At 37.8% G+C, this 21,953-nt stretch overlaps 1 protein-coding gene across 2 annotated transcripts in view; it reads right to left on the bottom strand.

The window, feature by feature from the left end:
* The window catches only part of LOC126267296 (glutamyl-tRNA(Gln) amidotransferase subunit B, mitochondrial), a 138,598-nt gene that overhangs the window by 43,288 nt on the left and 73,357 nt on the right, over window positions 1–21,953 (bottom strand). For both annotated transcript variants that reach the window (XM_049972372.1, XM_049972373.1), the window contains 3 exons: window positions 16,302–16,450; window positions 14,739–14,974; window positions 1,964–2,164 (listed from right to left, as the gene is read on the bottom strand). In XM_049972372.1, coding sequence (XP_049828329.1) covers window positions 1,964–2,164; window positions 14,739–14,974; window positions 16,302–16,450 — 586 coding nt within the window. The remainder of the gene's footprint in view (window positions 1–1,963; window positions 2,165–14,738; window positions 14,975–16,301; window positions 16,451–21,953) is intronic.

Here is a 21,953-nt window from a genome sequence, read left to right as displayed (position 1 = left end):
TACTGTAGCATAGGCATACTGATCAGCTTCTCTCTCAAATGCTGAAAAGTGTTTTCTTGCTCCACACCCCAGGTGTAAGGCATTTCTTTCCCTAATAATTCATGCAGCGGCTTTGCAATTTTTCTGAAGTTGCTTATAGAATGTTGGCAATGTCCCGCACAGTGTATACTCCTTTATCACCTTGACCTTCTGTGGATCTGGTCTCAAGCCGCACGCCAATAAAGTATGATCCATACAGCACACTTACTTTCACAAAAGCTCACACCTGTCGACTTGTTGCTTTAAACTGTGGAGTCTAAGCCTTTCAAATACCTCATTCAGCTGTACATTATGTTCCTTTAAGAAGGAGCCAATCATTACCATGTCACACAAATAGATCGACAATTTGTCACCTTGTTGCCCCGTCAAAGCGGAGCTCATTAACTTGTGAAATGTACTAGGAGCTGTTTTAAGATCCATGGGTATTCGTTTGTACTCATAATGTCCATATGGTGTACTGAAATTCTGTTCATCTAATAAGACTTGATAATAGCTCTTCACTAAGTCAAGGGTTGAGAAGTACTTTGGTTTTCGTAGACCATCAAGAACTTTGTCTATCTTGGCAATGGATACAATGAATTTAGACAGATCTCATTAAGTCTCCTACAGTCTGTGACTATTTGCCAGTTTTGCTTTCCACTGGCATCCATCTTTTTAGGAATTAAGATCAAGGAAAAATTCCTACTACTTTTACTTGGTACTATAATGTCATCCTCTAATATCTTTTCTATTTCCTGCTGGAGCACTTTTATTGCTTGCAATATTCTGTAGGGTCTCGGGCATATCACCGTACCTTCTGCTTCATGTAGCAATTTAATCTCATGCCTGATACTATTGTTGTTGTGATAATATCTCTCCACGCAGGTGGAAAACATCACAGTATATTGTGCATAGTTCTATGATTGCTGCCTTCTCTTCAGCATTCAAATGACTTGTGCAGATGCTCTCCTTCAGTACACTTATTCTTGATTTCATCTGTGGCTTATTTTTACTGACATGCTTCACACTGAACAATTACCACAACCATGTCCACTCTACACTCCACAACTGCTTCTGCTACCACCTATTTGCAGTCTACTGACACACTTTCTCTGTAGTGTTCAGCACATTTGTCAGGCTTTCTCCTGATTCTAATTTTAGTAATATTTCAAGTAAATACATGCTCTTGGTGATCTCCTGTTTCATTTATTTGACACACCCATTCCTCCTGGGGTCCTATTGTTATTGTTGAAACAATCTTTTTGAACTTTTTTTAGCTTCTATCTGGCATTACCTGTTACTTGCTTCTGTTGCATACCGACAGTTAACAAGTTTCTGTCACTATTTGCACTTGTCTTTCCACATGTTTCTCACTTTTCACTTAAGAGTCCCACTTTGTGCTTAAGTGTCTCTCCCAAGCGCCTTGCATTTTCTTTGATTGTGCTATGCAGAGTTCATCCTGTGACTTTGTCTTCATTTCCATCCATGCTTTTCACTCCATGTCTGAGGTTTATATGAAAGAGCCTTCTCTTTCTTGTAACTGCATAACTGTATTAACAAGTTTATAAATTATCAACAAGAATGTGAGCTCTGCCCAGCGTAGATTGGTATTAGAAGTTAGAAACTTGTTAATACAGTTATGCAGCTACAAGAAAGAGTAGGCTCTTTAAGTGAAACCTCAGACAAAGAGTGAAAGACATGTACAGAAATGAAGCAAGTCACAGTGTGAACTCTGCAGTTGAAATGACACACACACACACACACACACACACACACACACACACACACACAAACAAACAAACAAACAAGCATTAAATAACACATAATTATTATTCAATTCTCCCTGTGAAGCATGAGTAAGTGTACAGTCCTTATTTTGTATGCCTATATTTGCAGTCGCATGGATACTATATAGCATCATTGCATATTGTGATACATCACTTACCACTAGTATAAAAACTGTCTCCAGTGATAATGCATAATTCTGAATTAATTTATTTCGTGTTTCTTCAGGCATCTCCGGAAGTTCCTTCCTTAGTGCTTCCACATTTACCAGTTCACGACTGTCAACATTCTCTGGCAGAGGCTTATCATCTATCAACAGCCAGAGAGGTGGCAAATTGGGTTCAGGCATATAACGATAATCCTGCATACAAAAAAGAGAAAAATTAAATAATACCTGTGCACAAGGGCAGCAACAACAATTCCAATGAGTTATAAGAATTTAAACCTCCTGGTAGAAAAGTAACAAACAATGTTTAATTAACATTAGGTAGAATTGAAATGGTGGCCATTAAAATTTGAATCTACATTTGTACTGTGCATTACATTCAGATAGTGAATACGTTAGGCAACTTTCTGCACCCTATTAAAAGATCATGAATTCCTCTAATTTATGATCTACAGTGCACTTGATGTCAAGTATGACTGTAACTTTATCTTTAATGAAGTAAATGGTTGGAATCCTAACATACGTTGCATTAGAAAATCCCATTTACTTATTGATACTGACTAGTTTTTGATTTGCATCCATTCTCAAACTATCCTATTCGAACAGAATTACAGTGGATGGTATGATAGTAAAAACAGTACAGCAGAAGTGTGACAACAGTTCAAGTTGCAAAATTATACAAACAAGGTTACACACCATCATTTTAAACAATGGAATAAAGTACTGTATGAATGCGTGGAATAACCACAGCAAACAGTCCAAATTGTAATGCAGATACTTCAGTATACAGCAGACAAGATGTAATGAGCAATGGGAAGATAACTAGTGCTGAAGATCACTAGCAGCTATAAAGTAATAGTGCCATATGCCACTAGTGGCAATGTGCGCAAGGGAGAAAGTGTTTATTATCTACTAAAAGACCTAATACTGTAATAATATCATTACAAATTATGTGATAATTGGAATATATTGAAACCACCGACAAGGCAACCAATCCAAGCTCAATCAAAATAATAACAGACTGCATAAGATATAGCACCATATGCTGCATATTTTGCGAGTATATACCCATGTTCACCATAAATCACCAACAGGCAAAACGGATATTCAAAGTATGTAATATGATAAATGAACATTACAAAATAGCAAACTCCTTGAAAAAATAGCACCACATGCAGTGCAGTTTGAAGTACATTTCAAATTTATGATAAAATAAAAAATGACAAATAATAAAGTATGTAATTGTCTCCATGTGTTTATAGAGGCTTATGATGTCATCAATGGCATGACATGCAGTACAATAACATTTGTAAGATTTACAGCCACCACATTTCTCATCATTGCATAATTTTTTTATGAAACAAAATAGTAAAAATTATTAGCATACTAGTAATTAATAGAGGCCACTATAGTTGAGATCTTGTCACTGTGGTGGCTAGGGGAGATGTAACAATTCATCCTTGTGCTCATAAACCCAGTCCTGAGTGATAAATGTGGAGTGAACAGGAGCCCTATTGTCTTGGAACACAGCATCACCACTGGGAAACAAATATTGTATCATATGGTTGACCTAATCAACCAAAACTGCTCACATAATCTCTGGCAACAATGTGAACATGCATAGTAACCATGGGACCCATGGAATACCATGATAAGGTTACCCGAATCATCACCAAATATCTACCAAATACCCTGGGTTTATGAGAGTGAAATTCAGTTCTGCAGTGAATTTTGCAGCTGACATCCTCATATTTTTGTCACAATCCTCTTCAATGACTGTCTGCCATGATCACTCAAACACATACTTTTGTCCACTTTGTGAGTTAGCGACTTACGTATGTTTGTTTATTTGTTCAAGAATCATTTTAGTACATTGTTTGTACATGTGATATAGGACAATGGTAAACGTAATTAATTTACAAAACAGTAGTGATTTTGACTATATTGTTGGCTAATCAAAATGTATAATGTAGGTTGATGTACTACATTGCTTCCACATATGATAATATCAGCTATTAAGTGGTTAACATGATAAGCACAATGTAAATTATATTATGAATTGACAATTAGTAAAATTGGGAAATGAGGTTTACTTATTATGATGTTCCATAAATCCAGACCAAGTCTGCTAGATATAGCAGGTAAGTAGTTATTAGCAACTCACTAAGACAGTGAATTGACATCACTTAGTTCCAGTAAGATGAATGTACAGGAATTATGGGCAAAGTAAGCAAACTGTAAATCATGCTCTGGAGAGTAATGTGCCTAGTAAGTGTATAAAGGATGGAAAAGACCCACCTTGATTTAATAATGAAATCTGGCAGATAATGAGGGAACAGAGGCTGTTGTGGTCTAGATTCAAAAGGGAATTCATAAATGACGATGAGCAAAGGTTAGTTGAGATGCATCTGTGAAAACATCCATGCGCAAAGCATAGACCATCAGATCTTAGCAAAGGATTTGGCAAAGAATCTGATAAAATTCTTATTGTTCATAAAATTATTAAGCAGGCCTAAAGCTTCCATTCAGTCCCTTGTTGACCAGTCTGGTGTAGCAGTTGAAGATAGCAAAACAAAAGCTGAAGTTTTAAATTTCACGTTCAAGAAATCACACACAAGAGAATCGTACCAACATACCGTCATTTGACCACCAGGCAGACTCCTGTATGGAAGACATTGTAGTAAGCATACCAGGCATAAAGAAACAACTGAAAGATTTGTAAGCAAGTAAATCCCAGATCCGGATGGAATCCCAGTTCAATTTTACAAAGAGTACTCTACAGCATTGGCCCCTTACGTACCTTGTCTATCGTGAATCTCTCAAACAGCGCTAAGTCCTAAGCAACTGGAAAAAAAAGCACAAGTGACTCTAGTACATACGAAAGATAAAAGAACAGACTAGCTAAATTACAGACCAAAATCCTTAACTTCTGTTTGCTGCAGAATCCTTGAACATACTCTCAGTTCAAATACAATATACTTTCTTGAGAATGAGAAACTTATGTGCATGAATGAGCATGGTTTCAGGAAACATCACTCATGCGAAACTCAGCTTGCTCTTTTCTCACTTGATGTAATGAGAACTATGAATGACGGTCAACAGGTAGATTCCTTCTAGGTTTCCGGAAAGCAATGGCACGGTGTCCCATTGCAGGCTCTTAACAAAGGTACAAGCAAATGGAATAAGTAAACAGATATGTGAATGGCTCAAAGACTTCTTTAATAATAGAAACCAGTCTCGACAGCAAGTGTTCATCAGAGACAAGGGTATCATCAGGAGTGCTCCAGGGAAGTGTGATAGGACTACTGTCATTCTCTATGTACATGAATGATTTAGCTGAAAGGCTGGGCAGCAATCTTCAGTTGTTGGCTGATGATGCTGTGGTGTATGGTAAAGTGTCAAAGTTGAGTGGCTTTAGGAAGATACAAGATGACTTAGACAAAACTTCCAGTTGGTGTCATGAATAGCAGCTGGCCCTAAATGTGAAAAAATATAAGTTAGTGCAGATGAGTAGAAAGATCAAATCTGTATTGTTTGGAGACATGTGAGACCTGTGGCAGGGAAGGTGAATGGTCGACTTTGATTTACTGGGAGATTTTTTGGAAAGATGTGACTTATTCTTAAGTATTGCTCGAGTTTTGGTATCCATAACAGGTTGGATAGAAGGAAGACATCAAAGCAATTCAGAAGTGGGCTCCTAGATTAGTTGCCAGTAGGTTCAAAACAGCACTAAGTATTATGGAGATGCTTTGGGAACTCAAATGGGAATCCCTGAAGGGAAACTGATGTTCTTTTCAAGAAACACTATTGAGAAAATTTAGAGAACTGGCAGTTGAAGCTGACTGCCGAACAATTCTACTAACACCAAAACACATTGCGCGTAAGGACCACAAAGATAAGAAAAGAGAAATTAGGGCACATGCAGAAGCATACAGACAGTCATTTTTCTCTTGCTCCATTTTCAGGTGGAAAAGAAAGTACACAGGGTACCCACCACAATGCACCATATGGTGGCTTGTAGATTATCTACGTGGATGTAGATGTACTGAATGTTAGAATAAATGTTGCAATCTTTTCAGTCTTTTCCAATGTGCCATTGACTCTCTCCATATAGCTCTGCACTTGCATGACATCTATACTTTTCCATTTGTTTCATAGCTCCTCATGGTCCATCTCCATTATATCAAAGCTGATAACCACATCTTTACAGAAGTTAAGGGTCTTAAGTAATCCATCCACAACAGAGTAGTCACCTAAGGCATATCATCCCAGAAGCTTAGATACTTGGTACAATGTGACAGGTGCAATTAGAAGTGTTCCATTATGAAGTTATTTAACACTTTTTAAGAACCCAGAAAAGCCCTCCAAAACCTTGTAAATATACACTAATCAGCCAGAACTTCATGAACACCAACCTACTACCAATATAAATCCACCCAGACAACAGCAGTGTCACCTGGCAAGGAATGACTGCTAGTCAGACACATGCACAGTGCATTTAGTGAGTGTGCTGTCCATGTGTAGAATGGGGAAGGCACACACTCTATCCAAGTTTGACCGAGGGCATATTGTGATGGCCTGGAAGCTCAGCATGGGCATTTTGGAAACTTCAAGACTTTTCAGTTCCTTGAGGAATGCTGTGGTGAGTGGTTTCAGCACATAGTAAAACCAAGGTGGAACCTATCCAAACATCTTGGGGTTGGGCGGCCACCTGTCATTACAGATATCAGATATTGTACGCTGGGAGACTGATAACACAGGCCTGGTGGTGAACTATGGTGGAACTAATATCAGACTTTAATGCTGGGCAGAGTGCAAGTGACTGTGAACACTCAGTGCACCAAACATGGTGGGCCTCTGCAGCCAATGACCCATGCTTGTGCTAATGTTAACACCAAGACATCTGCAATTATGACTGAACTCGCGACATGACCAATGACACCAGATATTGGTGCAGTGGCAAAGCATGGCATGCTCTAATGAATCCAGATACTTTCTTCATCACAGCAATGGAAGGGCACAAATCTGTCATCTTCCAAGGGAACAGCTCCTTGACACCTGTAATACAGGACAGAGACAAGTTAGCGGCAGTTTCATTATGCTCTGGGGAACATTCACATTCGGCACCCATGAGTCCAGTGCAGCTCATGCAAGGCACCTTGATGCCCAAGGAGTATCGTACAGTGGTTGCAGACCATGTACACCCCTTCATGTCAATCATGTTTCTCGATGGCAGTGGCATTTTTCAACAAGATAATGCACCATATTACAAGGCCAGGAGTCTGATGGAGTTGTTCAAGGTACACAGTGGTGTGTTACAATTGATATGCTAGCCACACAACTCACCACATCTGAACCCAATCAATTACATATGGAATGTGGATGAATGTGGTATCAGAGTTAATAGTCCCCCCACCCCTTGATTTACAGGAATTAGGTGACTTGTGTGTGCAGATGTGGTATCAGCTCCCCCCAGTGACCTATTAAGGCCTCATTGCTCCCATGTTATGATGCATCACTGCTCTTATCCATGCTAAATGTGGAAATACTGGCTATTAGGTAGATGGTCATAATATTCTGGCTGATCAGTGTAGAAAGGGCAACCTTCTCAACAGTTCCTTCTGCTACCTTGATTACAATGAAAGTGTTATGGCATACTAGTGCCCTGTTATAATTCTGAAACATTTTCTCAGGCAGACTGACTATATTTTATTTCCAGAATGAGATTTTCACTCTGCAGCAGAGTGTGCACTGATATGAAACTTCCTGGCAGATTAAAACTGTGTGCCCAACCGAGACTCGAACTCGGGACCTTTGCCTTTCATGGGCAAGTGCTCTACTATCTGAGCTACTGAAGCACGACTCACGCTCGGTACTCACAGCTTCACTTCTGCCAGTATCTTGTCTCCTACCTTCCAAACTTTACGGAAGCTCTCCTGCGAACCTTGCAGAACTAGCACTCCTGAAAGAAAGGATACAGCGGAACATGGCTTAGCCACAGCCTGGAGGATGTTTTATATTTTATTTGCTGGATGGGTGTAGGTACTACCTGATGGTACACCCATCCCCTCACAAGTAGATGTGAATTGAGGTCAGTCCGTAGGGATCCCACGCCCTGTTAGAGAAACAAATGTCAAGTCAGATAGAGCCCCGCATGCCTGAACAAGCCTTATACAACTGGAGGCAGCAGGTGTCACTCAGGTTGCTCACTAGAGACTGATTTACCTCAACAGCCATTCACCTCATCAGCACTTAGCACACATTGAGGTTGAGAGGTTTTTATAGAGGACTTCCTTCGCAGTCCACATAGTGACGTCAGTGCCCCCATTCCCTGAAACACACACAGTGTTTCAGTGCTACACATAACAATGGTCTCCGAAGTACACCAAGAGTTCATGGTCGAAGAGGTCTGGTGGCAATGACCAGCCCGAGCTCAAGAAATCCAGGGTTGCTGTACCTGCACCCAACCATTGCCAGTAGAGCTCTCTATGAAAAAACACACCCTTCTCTGCCCTAAGTTGTGGGACATTCTTTGTCATGTCCCTCTTCTGAGGTCTGTCCAGCTTGGGTGACCCAGCCAGTAGCTATGTTGCTGCCGGCATAACCCTCAGTATCACTGAGGAAGCAAAATGTCCTGCCAGCTCTAATGGTGCCTACAGTAAGGCGATGTCTCCCAGGACGGTGAGTGTAGAGTCCCAAGATCTCTTAAGAGGCTTCTGCTAGATACTTTGTTATCATAATATTTTTATTGCGTACTTGTGTACAATAAACAAATTGCTAGATCTTCTTTATCATAATATCCCCAATGCAAACCTGTGTACAGCAAACAAATTTTGCCCATAGCTACTTTGCTCCAGAAGATTATGCCTTAGGCTGATACTGAGTGATGGCATGCGAAGCTCATAGCAAGCTAGGTGCCCTGTCTGTAGGTCAACACAAGGAGAATGTCTTCTAAGGACAAAGCAAATGCACCTGAGCATTTCAGTCCGCTTACCAGTGCACTGGTACCATATCAATTTGTTACCATCTGGAAGCTTAAGAATTTCACACACAAAGTTTCATTCAGAGTGTGCCAATTGATCTTTACTCCTAGTACCAGCAAGTCATTTTATTTGTTTGGAATATCACAATATAAGTATTAATAGTGGAAGGAGTGAACGTAACAACTCACAATATACTGAACCATTGAGTCACTGACAGGCAAATAGACAAGAACAAAGCATTGCTAAAGTGTCAGACAAAGCAAAGGATTTTATTGACAGACTGAAGCAAAGAAGGAATATTTAGGGTTTAACATCCCATTACCTATGACCCATAAGGTCATTTAGAGACATATTGTGAAGATCGGGGTAGAGAAGGGTAGAGAACAGAATTGGCTGTGCCCTTTACAAGGGAACCAACACAACATTTACTTGGAGCAATTCAGGGAAATCACAGAAAACCTGAATTTGAGTGGCTGGACAGGGATTTGAGCCATCATTTACCTAAAGGTGAGTCCAGTGTGCTATCCACTGCTGCATTTTATGTAGGCATGATAACAACAAGCTGTCTGTCTGTATGAATGGCCACCGAGAAACTGTGGCCAAAAAAACAAGTGGACCACCCTGTTGCTGAACACGCTGCCAAACATGATATCCCTTATCTCAATGACTGCTTCACAGCCTGTGCCATATGGATGCTTCCCACCAACACCAGCTTTTCTGAATTGCACAGGTGGGAACTTTCATAGGTTTCGGAACCCTCCTGGCTTCAACCTTCGTTAGTCACTGTCCTCACCCATCCAGCCCCCTCCATGTAATCATTCCAGCACTACACAGCCGTCATTTCACTGCCACACCCAGTCTTTTTATTTCTCTCCTTTCCGCTACTTACCCCCTCCCCCCTCTGCACCTTCTCTCGTGCCCTCCATCTAAACTGCAACACTTAACTGTCCACCACTCCCACCATACTATCCCTCCCCCTCCCCACCCCACCCTCCTCCTTACCCCCACCCAGTCGCTACTCCCACCATGCTTTGGTGCTGCTGCTCACAATGTGGTTTCAGTTCTCTGAGACTGCAGACGTGTGTGCAAGTTGCGTTTGCGTTTGTGTTTGCGCGTGTGTGTGTGTGTGTGTGTGTGTGTGTGTGTGTGTGTGTGTACTGCTGACAAAGGCCTTTATGGCCAAAAGGTACAATTGTGTGAATCTTTTTGTTGTGCCTATTGTGACTCAGCATCTCCGCTATATGGAGAGTAGCAACTTCCCTTCTTTGGTATTGTTATGTTGCATCCTGGATTTCCCATTGTTTGATTCACAAACATAAAAGTAACATTAAATGGGTGAATGTAGCATATGGAGACCCACAAAATCATTAACCCGAATAAATAAGCTTTCAGTGACTTTTGCTGGTGATTCTAAATGTTTGTTGATGACACAAGTATACTGATCAAGGTCCCAACTCATCTCTACCAGCTCACAAGGACTCATGTTTATGTGATTTCAAACAAGCAAAAATGACCTCTATTTATTATTTACTTATTTAATTTTTCCGTGTGATCTGATATTACAGTGTGTGCTACCCAGATGTCAGGCAAGACAAGTTAATATTTACACTGGATAGATTATGGTCTACAATACACTGCAACAAATTTAAATAAGATTTGCATCGCTGAATGGTTTATGTGTTTGACTTAAACATAATCAGCACATTTACTGTTATAGGTATTTGTTTTTAGAGAGTAGAAAAAGTGGCACAGCAAATAAACTTATCAGAATACCATCATCAGATATAGAAGTTAACCCTGTGTAAAATTCTTTGGGGCCCAGTTGCACAATAAGTTAAATTGAATCAACACATAGAAAAACTAATTAAGTAACTCACTTCAGGATGTTTTGGTCTTATAATTTATAATTTCTTATTGTGTTGACCTAAAGACAAGTTTTGATTATTCTGCACATACTTACTCTTACTTAAAGTAAATGAGGTGTTTATTCAGAAGATGTGAGCAGTAAGATTATTCTGTACATCTTGCAGGAAGCTTTTTAAGGATCTTAAGAGTACTTATGCCCACTTCCCAATAAATATACTCCTTAATGTTTGTTGTTGCTGATAATATAAATCAGTTTAAGGTGAACTGTGATCTATGCAGTTGCAATACAAGATACAAAAATAATTTTTATGTAGACATCACTTCTCATCTAGCTTTCAGAGTAGAGTTATGTACTCTGGTGTAAAGCTGCTGTCTAACACAAAGCAATACATCTGGAATTTCTACCAGTTGAAAAAAGAATAAAAAAGAAATAAAACCATATCTCATGAGCACTCTTTCAACACATTATCTGAATATCTTGATTCATGGCTTGAAAAATTCTGTTATGTACATGACAAGTAGCAGTGTTTGTGTTGTAAAGCTATGTGATAAGTAGTGATGTACTGTCAACAAGACTCACTATCTCACTATTTAACAATGTGTGCAAATATTTTCTTCAAAAAATAATGTTGTTATCATGTAAAAATTAAGCACTTAACAGGAGATAAACAGCAGCTATGTAGTAAAACTGAAGTGGTAGACTCACTTTACAAAGCAGCACCTTCCTTACTAACTTACTTGATTAAATTTAGATTTTTTTCTAAATCTAAATTTAAATAGCATTGCATTATAATGATAATTTATTATTGGTAAGGTTTACAGATCAGGTTTCTATGATTTCTTTGTCTTATGTTAATGTATACGGTAGTTATATTTAAACTTTTGCTGCTTGATAGAGACCATCATGAAAAATGTGTGACCTTAGGACAATGAAAATTCATGGAAATATTTGTAAGGACAAGCAGGAGAGAAATAAAAAACAACCAATTGAAAGAAACACATTATTATTTCCACATGAGAGTGTAACATTTGTTAACTGCATACCATGTTTATGTTACAGATTACAAATGTAGCTGAATGCAATGACTATCTCATCTGCAACAGCCTGGATACCGTTTCACAACTGTACACAGCATTTTTCAAATGGTGAACCATAGATTGTTCAGCTGTCATTACACAGCTCATGTAGTGTTTGAAGATCACACATTGTGTTCACCATTTTCAGCTATGATAACAATAACTTCTTTAACAATTTGTGACACAAATACCCTCCGGCCTCTCTCAGGAGCAATTCCCAAATCACCCGTTTATTTGAACTTCCAAATGATGTTCTTCTATCCAGGTGCAGAAAGAGGGCCTCTTCATATTTCTTTAATGTGTTGATACTCATGAAAAGCAACAGCATTGCTGCTTTTGTTTTGACAAAACAGCTTCACAAGTAAAGCTCTGCTCACCTTGTCCAGACCTATGTTGACTGTCTACAAGTGTAATGCACACTGATGCTTACGTTTCAACCTTACATCGCCATGCCAGTACCGAGCCCTAAAAGGAAGTCATGACAATTTAACTCCTAACATCACACAGTCTGCAGCTCACAGATTGAACATCATTCCTAAAAAGTTGGGTACAGTACATAGTTTTCTGCCTACACTGCCTCAAGTAGCAAAAGTTTAATTATAATCACCCTGTACACACTGATGTGTTCCACATCTCTGGAGGTCCTTCCTCTTGATGTTATCTACGGAACATGATGACTATATGGATTTATGCAGCATTCTTGTTATCAAGTTGTTTCACATTTTTGTTGTGCCACAAGCATCTATGTTTTGGCTCAATAATTCTAGAAATATTGTCCCTTATCTGTTTTTATGATCAAGTACCCTGTTCCGCAATAAATTTATTCATTCTCCCTAGAAATTCTACAAACACTTAAAGGACTCAAATTTTATGACAACGTATGCCTTAAAGGGTTTAAAGATGAAACAGAAACAAGTCATGCGTGTTTGAAACAAAACAAAAACATCAAATCTGCTGAAAAGAGAAATGAAAATATTACTATTCATTTTGTGAATCAGAATGAGGAGCCAGACTCGATTCCATGTGACAAAGTTGACAGCAGAAGAAAACACAAGTTATGAATTGGCCGTTTGCTGGACTGGAAACAAAATAATAGCAATGCTTCCAGAATGAATACAACTACATACAAGTCCATTGCCAGCTACGGGTATCTCCAGCGACAGCTACAAAATTCAAGGCATACAAAAAAGATTTTCACACCTTTGTCATTTCCTAAACCAGCTTTCTATTAAAAGTCTTATAATGGCCTGACTTTACAGCCAGTAAGTGATAGCACAACTGATGAAGTAGTGTGAAATATATACACACTACTATTAAATATTATGATCAATAAGAATACATAACAAAGATGTAATATGATTACATCCTCCAATGATTCCTTTTGCTTTCTTTAATTTCTTTCAAATACTCGTGAGAGGAAAATGAACTTTGTTAACAGTAGGAAAACAATGGCTGATTGATATTATACGGGGAGTCAAATGAAAATAAGACTGTCAGAAAAAAGTAAGTAAACTGTTTATTATTTAGAAAGTAATTGCTATAACTGTTACATTTAGCCTGCTGTGAGACAAAATGGTCAATACCTCATGAAAAAATGTTTCTGATTGCCTGCAGAACCAACATTGTACCCAAGCAAACAACTTCACCTGAAGCAAATCAACACCCGCAAACATCTTTCCTCAGGGCCCCAAAAATATGGAAATCACATGGGGAGAGATTGAGACTGTGTGGAGGATGTGCAGGCCCTCACAGCAAAACTTCTGCAACGTAGTCAAAACAATCTGCCAACAAAAGGCCTGCCCACAAACTGCCAACAGTGTTTCATGTTCAATGCAGAAGATTTGCTGGGAAGCCCTTATACACTCTCCATACAGTCCCGATCTCTCCCCATGTGATTTCCATATTTTCAGAGGCCATCAGTTTGCTTCAGACGAAGAGGTGCATGACTGTGTATTATCCTGGTTCTGTAGACAACTGCAAATATTTTCCCAAGAAAGCATTGATTATTTTGTGTCACAATGGGAGAAATGTATTCACAGTAGTGGTGATTACTTTTGAAATAATAAACAGTTTACTTACTTTTTTCCACATGTCTCATTTTCATTTGCGAACCCCTTATAATAATCAGCAGATAGCAAGAAAAATGTGTCACCATATTATTACAATAACACATTTATTCATCCAGATAAAAAAAATTTAAAAATATTACAAATCCTCTTCTTTCATAATGCTACCCTCATCAGTAACTAAAACAAAATATTTCTCACTAATTATGGTACAACTTTTCCTTCTATGGAAAATGATGTAATAAAAGAGAATTTGCAAGCAAATTACATATTCTTTCTCTTGCTTCTTTTTTCTGAGCCTTTGTTCCACTTCTATGCAAGGTCAGCAAGGCTGTGAAATGGATTTGGTATGATTAATTTTAAGGGTGGCCAGATGTCCTTCCTGTTGCTACTGCATTACCCCAGAAGGGAATATGTGCAGCACAACTATCTGCATACAGTGTTATCCATGTGAAAGAGTGTGAATGTTTTCTAAATGTTTATGAATTATGTGAGGTGGAACTGGGGTACCAGCCAATATTCACCTAGTTGGATGGGGGAAACCATCTAAAAACCATATCCAGAATGGCCGGCACACCTGTCCAAGTCCTGGCAATGATGTGCTAACAAACACAGCTACTTGTGCAGGTCTGCAAGCAACTGACATAAAAATTAAGAATATTAACAGTTACAAACCATTTTAAATGTATATAATTTGGTAGGAAAAACCCTGACTCTGGTTATATCAGCGTTTTTCAATGCCAGATATGATAAGATCCTTATGAAATGAAGAGGTACCTGTACTTGCTCCTTGTCCCTCACTGACACAGTCTGTTTACTTTCTGCATCCCATGCACGTGTTTCATTCACAATTGTGTGCCCATTTTCCAATTCTCTTCTCTGACGATCTATTTCATATTTAATTGCATTGGCCACAGCTCTCACACTTCCAATGTTTTTAATTTCAGTACGAACACCCAATGGTTCACCACTTTGATGCAGAGACACATTTGCATCAACTCGTAAGGCACCCTCTGTTAGAGAATGAAGCTTTTTATTACACAGTTATTTCAATCATATGCAAATATTTACATCAGAAATGCAAGAGGATCATTTGCTTATGGATGGTTAGAACATGAGCAAACAAATGAAGGCTCAGAAAAGATGTGTAAAAGTACAAAGCAAGGTCAAATCAAACACACAAGGATCATATTAACAATAAAAACTTACAATGGACATTAACACCAAAGATTCAAATTCCACAGTTACTTCAAATTCCTCTCTGGAAAGTGTCTTAATTTGAGATTCTGAAAGTAGCTGCTAGTTGCAGATGAGTGAAATTTAATGTGTGTTTGTAGATCCTGCACATGTGTACTTGTTTATGTTTCCACCATAAAACTTGTGGCAATTAGAAATTTTTGAGGGGTATTATTAGTCGAAGCATTTGCCTTAGAACCAAGGGAAACCACCTCAAATTTTATCAGAGCTGGGGGACTGGAGCTATTTTGAATTTTTTTCTGGGTCACATTATGTCTCAGATAAAAATACAAATACCTAGCGTGTATAACTGTATGCATAAGAAAGTTAAGTAAATGATTTGTCCAATATGAGTAGTGTCTTTAATGTCAACAAAATGCATTCTTGAGTGGTGGTGATGGTGATGATGAGGATGATAATGTGTTGGTGTGAACATTTGACAGCGAAATCTTCAGTGCACGATTCATTCAGACTCATTCAGTGTGATATCTCAAGCTATTGTGTATTTGATGTGATTAAATTTACTAAAAAAGTATCATTCCCCTTGGAAAAAAAACTGTAAAATTACAAAGACGCCATATAGTAAGCAAGTACTTACCTTCAAGAACACACATAAAAGTTGAAAAAAATTATCTAAGCTTTTGGACTGTTAGTTTCTTCCTCAGGTATGAAAGAGGGATAGATTGGAGAGGGTTAGACAGGAGCAACATGTCCCTCAGACCTCAGATTGAGATGGACATACCTGTTGACAGGATGAGGGAAAAGAAGGATCATTGCAATGGAGACATGCATGCATATGCCCCCCCCCCCTTAAACACACACACACACACACACACACACACACACACACACACACACACACATTGAGAGAGAGAGAGAGTATGGCATATTTCATATTTACAACAGAGAATAATTGATTGATTAAACATACTGTTTTATTTTCTTGTGGCAATTATCACAAAAGCTTTGGAAGAAAAATAAAATATGTAAAAGATAGCGAATAACAGACTAACAGTGTTCTTATTTTTATTATTAACTTGGTAATTCCCTTAGATATTAGTTTTGCACTTCAGAATACGTCTGTAAAATCTTTACACTTTGTACCTTCCATCTTGCAGGAGCAAGTTCCTAGCCGCTGCAGTATTAGTACTAGTTCCTGGACTAGTGCAGCTGCCTCTTCACCATCATTAAGGTCTGGTTCAAATACTATTTCCATTAATGGTAACCCTGCTCGATTTAGGTCCACTAAACTCCTGAAACAGCACATTTTGCACATTGTACATAACTAGCGAATGAGAAAAGAAAAATACAAAGCATTTAAAATGAACTGTGAAATTCACAACCACAATAGTAGATGTAAAAATAGTTTCCATACACATTCTGTGCCCTTGTTTAGCATTTAGAGTGAAGTTTTGTATTCTGGCATAAAAGTTTATTGCATGCTGAAGATGGGAATGAGGCATGAAAATGGTAATACCCAAATGTTCAAACCCAAAGCAAAATAGCACATTATTTGTCACTACTACAATCTATCAGAATATTTGGACTAAAGGATGTAAAACCTAGTCAACACTTAAGATCATATGGAACACATTTTCTTTCCGTATCCAGACAGCTGACTATGATTTCTGAAAGCAGTAGTATTACATAACTGCTTAGTACAAAGTAGGAAATAAAACCAGCAGCTCAGAAACAGAAGAGGAGACTGGCTTTTTATCAGAGCAGCTGTTTTTGTTCTAATGCACATTAACATTCCAAAATCTACAAGTAAGTCCCATGCCAACAGCCTTGCCACAGTAACAACACCAGTTTTCGTCAGTTAAGCACTAGCATGATGACATTTATGGAACATGACGTGCGAAAGAATGATATGTGTGAATGAATGATAGTCTAGATTAACTACATAGTCACAAATAGTTCTTTACATTCTGGGTCTACATAATATGATGAATGAATGAGTATTTTGCTTCAGTTTTTCAGTCGTAAGACTTCCTTTCTTAGATACTTGTGAAGTGCACATTGAATTAAAGATGGTGTGATATGCAATTTCTTGTTTGGCTCATAGACTGGGGTGATATGTGAATGTAATTTAGTTACTATTTATTGTCTGCATCCAGATCTACATCTACATGGATACTCTGCAAATCACATTTAAGTGCCTGGCAGAAGGTTCATCAAACTACCTTCACACCTTCACAATTTAGTTTCAGAGTGCTAATACTTGAAGGGAGCTGAGTCATGGTCATAGCATGTAAGGTTTGAAAGTACTTATGAGGGGGGGGGGGGGGAGAAAAAGAAACCAGATATAGTATAGAGTATCTGTCTGTGAACTAGATTTGTGGAACAAACCAAGAGAGTTGTTATAATAATAAGGATCTAGGGGGTAGACTTATTGTACATCCAGGATTATACTGGACAGTCCTGGTTTTTTGTTGGCATCCAGTGTAACGCCCAGGTTGCAAAACTGTATATAGTTTGAGGGTTTTATGACTGATGGGTGTTTATTTATTTTAGAACTATATGTTCAAAATTGCAGTTTTAAACATTCTCTCACAGCCATGTCTATCTTAGATGACCTTGGAGCAAGCACTGATATCAAAGAAAGAGCCATGGCCACTGGTTCTGCCACAACTTTTCACTTAATTATTTGGCAATATGGCAGGGGCAAGATATTTATATTGTTTCATGTATGAAGTAACTCACCTACATGGTTTTTATCATGTTATCTCTATTATTTTTTGTGTCATCATTTAGCAGGACAAAAGAAAGTGTGTATGAGTGTGTTTAATGTAACCTGCAACAGGAATAGATTAGATTTGATTAATACTTGTTCCATAGATCATGAATACGACACTTTGTAATGATGTGGAACGTGTCAGGTTAATAAAAGATGTCTGTACAAGATACTGCATTACACAAGATATTGCATGACACTAATGTTTAAGGTAGTTTTTATTTTTATTTTTTTTTCCTTAATTTATATCTAAAAATTCTGCCAGTGAGTAGAAGGAGTTGTCATCTAGAAATTCTTTTAATTTATTTTTAAATGTTGGTTGACTATCTGTCAGGCTTTTGATGCTGTTTGGTAGGTGACAAAAGACTTTTGTGGTAGCATAATTTACCCCTTTCTGTGCCAAAGTCAGATTTAACCCTGCATAGTGAAGATCATCCTTTCTCCCGGTGTTATAGCTATGCACACTGCTATTACTTTTGAACTGGGTAGGATTATTAACAACAAATTTCATAAGTGAATATATATACTGTGAGGTTACTGTGAGGATCTCTAGATCCTTAAATAGATGTCTGCAGGATGACCGTGGGTGGGCTCCAGCAATTATTCTGATTACATGTTTTTGAGCAATGAATACTTTTCTACTCAACGATGAATTACCCCAGAATATGATGCCATACGAAAGCAGTGAATGAAAGTAGGCATAGTAAGCTAATTTACTGAGATTCTTGTCACCAAAATTTGCAATAACCCTAATAGCATACATAGCTGAACTCAGGCGTTTCAGCAGGCCACCAATGTGTTGCTTCCAGTTTAACCTCTCATCAATGGCCACACCTAAAAATTTTGAAAATTCTACCTTAGCTACAGACTTCTGTTCACAGTCCATATTTATTACTGGAGTTGTGCTATTTACTGTACGGAACTGTATATACTGTGTTTTATCAAAATTTAAAGAGAGTCTGTTTGCTGAGAACCACTTAATAATTTTGTGAAAGACATCATTTACAATTACATCACGTAGTTCTTGGTTTTTGGATGTTATTACTATACTTGTATCATAAAAAAAAAAAAAAAAAAAAAAAAAAAAAAAAAAAAAAAAAAAGAGAACTTGCATCTTCATCAATGTGGAATGGGAAGTCATTAATATATATATATATATATATATATATATATATATATATATATATCAAGAACAGTAAAGGACCTAAGACCAAACCCTGTGGGACCCCATACTTGATAGCCCCCCCAGTTTGAGGAATCAGCTGTTGTTTTAAAATTACATGAATCACTTATTTCAACTTTCTGCACTCTTCCAGTTAAGTATGAATTAAACCATTTGTGCACTGCCCCCCTCAAACCATAATGATTTAGCTTATCTAAAAGAATTCCATGATTTACACAATCAAAGGCCTTTGAGAGATCACAAAAAATACCAATGGGTGATGTCCGGTTATTCAGAGCATTTAATATTTGATCAGTGAAAGCGTATATAGCATTTTCTGTTGAAAAGCCTTTCTGAAAACCAAACTGACATTTTGTTAGTACTTTATTTTTACAAATATGGGAGGCTACTCTTGAATACATTACTTTCTCAAAAATTTTTGATAGAGCTGTCAGAAGAGAGATTGGGCGATAGTTGTTGACATCCGTCGCATCCCCATTTTTATGCAATGGTTTTACAATGGCATATTTCAGTCTTTCGGGGAAAACACCCTGCTCCAAAGAGCTATTACATACGTGGCTGAGAATCCTACTTATCTGTGGGGAACAAGCTTTAAGTATCTTGCTGGAAATGCCATCAATTCCGTAAGAGCTTTTACTTTTCAGTGAGTTTATTATTTTACTGATTTCAGAGGGAGTGGTTGGTGGAAATACAGTTGTTTCAAACTGCACAGGTATGGCCTCTCCTATTAGAAGCCTTGCCTCGTCTAGTGAAGATCTAGATCCTATTTTCTCCACAACATTTAAAAAATGATTATTGAAAATATTTTCAATTTATGATTGTTTGTTAGTACACTTGTCATTCAGTTTTATGGCACTAAAGTCTTCCTGTGCTCTTGGTTGCCCTGTTTCCCTTTCAATAATATTCCAAATTGCTTTAATTTTATTATCAGAGTTGCTGATCTCAGACATGATACACATGCTTCTGGACTTTTTAATAACTTTTCTTAGTATCGCACAATAGTTTTTATAATATTAAACAATTTTGGGGTCAGTACTCCCTCTTGCAGTTAGATACAGTTCTCTTTTACAGTTGCAAATTATTCTTATACCTTTAGTTAGGCAAGGTTTTTTACATGTTTTCTTGGAATAATGTTTAACTAATTTCTTGCGAAAACAATTTTCAAATACCCTTAAAAATATATCGTAAAATAACTTCCTCATTGAGAATTTTATTATTTCTTCTGAAAAAAGCCCTGCCTCATGAAAAATATAACTGAATAACTAAAGTTTCAGTAAAATGTTAAGACCTTCAGTAATTTCAAAAATATGTTCTCAGTTGAAGTCAAAGAAACATTGAAGTATGTCCTGTGATGAATTTAAAAAATGATAATATGTCCTGGGTTGGACCCAAAAAATATGGTAAGCCTAACTAGGAGCAGTATCTTTGACTACCAATCAAAAGTCCCTGGGCTGTAAGTACAAAACTTACCACTACTTACATTTTAAATAAAAATCATCAAGAATAATGGCAATGGACTTCTAGTATAAGGAGTCTTCATCATTCTAGCAATGGTCTTGTCAAAGAAGGCAGAGGTGCAAACAGAGATTCAGTACACCATTTTTGGTTTGGGTGAGAAACTGCTCCTAAAGACAGAAGAATTACTAACAGTCAACAGGGCAGGAGAATGCAGAAGGTAATGTAAACTACTGCATTAAAGGCACCTAATGTTTATTCACGGACATGGTCTGTAATTGAGAAAAGTTTCATGATGATTTCCTTACTGGCATAAGGTCCCAGATTAGTCTTCCATTCTGCTCTCTGAAGAAGTACTGACAAGAGGGCAGTGACCATGAGAAAAATGTAGGAAAAAAATCAACAAATGGATAACATTCTACCAGTCAGAATGAGAAACATCAGAAGTTTGAATATGGTAGGGAAGCTATAAAATCTGAAAAGGGAACACATAGGCTCAATCTAGCAATATCAGGAGTCATTTACATGAAATGGAAAGAACATAAGTAGCTTTGGTCAGATAAATATAGGGTTAATATCAACAGCATCAGATAATGGTATAAAAGAAGTATGATGGGTTAGGAATAGGAAGATAGGGCAAAGAGTGAGTTGCCATAAACAGTTCAGACACAGCATTTTTGTCATCAGAATAGACGGCAAACAAATGCTAGCAATGATAGTTTAGGTATACACGAATACATCACAAGCAGAAAATTAAGAAATAGAGGAGACCATACGAGGGCACTGAACAGCTGACTCAGTACATAAACAAAGATAAAAATATTCGGTTGGTGCATAGGTTTGTAGCATTTTTTCATAAGTTTAATAAACACAAAAGATACACACAACAGAGACTTCCGTCATCAATAATATATTATCTTTCATTAATTACAGCAGTCTACCAACACTGGGGTCAATTCTTGATTCCACAATTGTAGAAATGACACGATTTTGAGATGAGGAACTCGTCGAGCCATGTTTAGAGCACATTTTCATCTAGAAAGAAAGTTATTCAATAGAAAGTGGAAAGGTGAAAATCTGCAGGCTCAAGATCAAGTGAAAAAGGTGGGTGCAGAATGGCTTTCCAACCGAACTCCTGTATAGTGTTTTTTGTCAGTTTAGCAGAATGCGGGTGGGCATTATCTTGGAGGAACACTTCATGCAGTCTTCCTAGGTGTTGTTCTTGGATTGCATCTGCAAGATGTCTCATTTGGTGATGTTAAATGTCACCAGTGAAGATTACACCTTAGGGAAGCAATCTGTAGTACACCACACCATTGTAGCTCCATCTGCAAGATGTCTCATTTGGTGATGTTAAATGTCACCAGTGAAGATTACACCTTAG

The sequence above is a fragment of the Schistocerca gregaria genome, chromosome 4, assembly GCF_023897955.1.
Source record: "Schistocerca gregaria isolate iqSchGreg1 chromosome 4, iqSchGreg1.2, whole genome shotgun sequence".
Classification (NCBI taxonomy): domain Eukaryota; kingdom Metazoa; phylum Arthropoda; class Insecta; order Orthoptera; family Acrididae; genus Schistocerca; species Schistocerca gregaria.
This window is presented reverse-complemented; position numbering and strand designations above follow the sequence as displayed.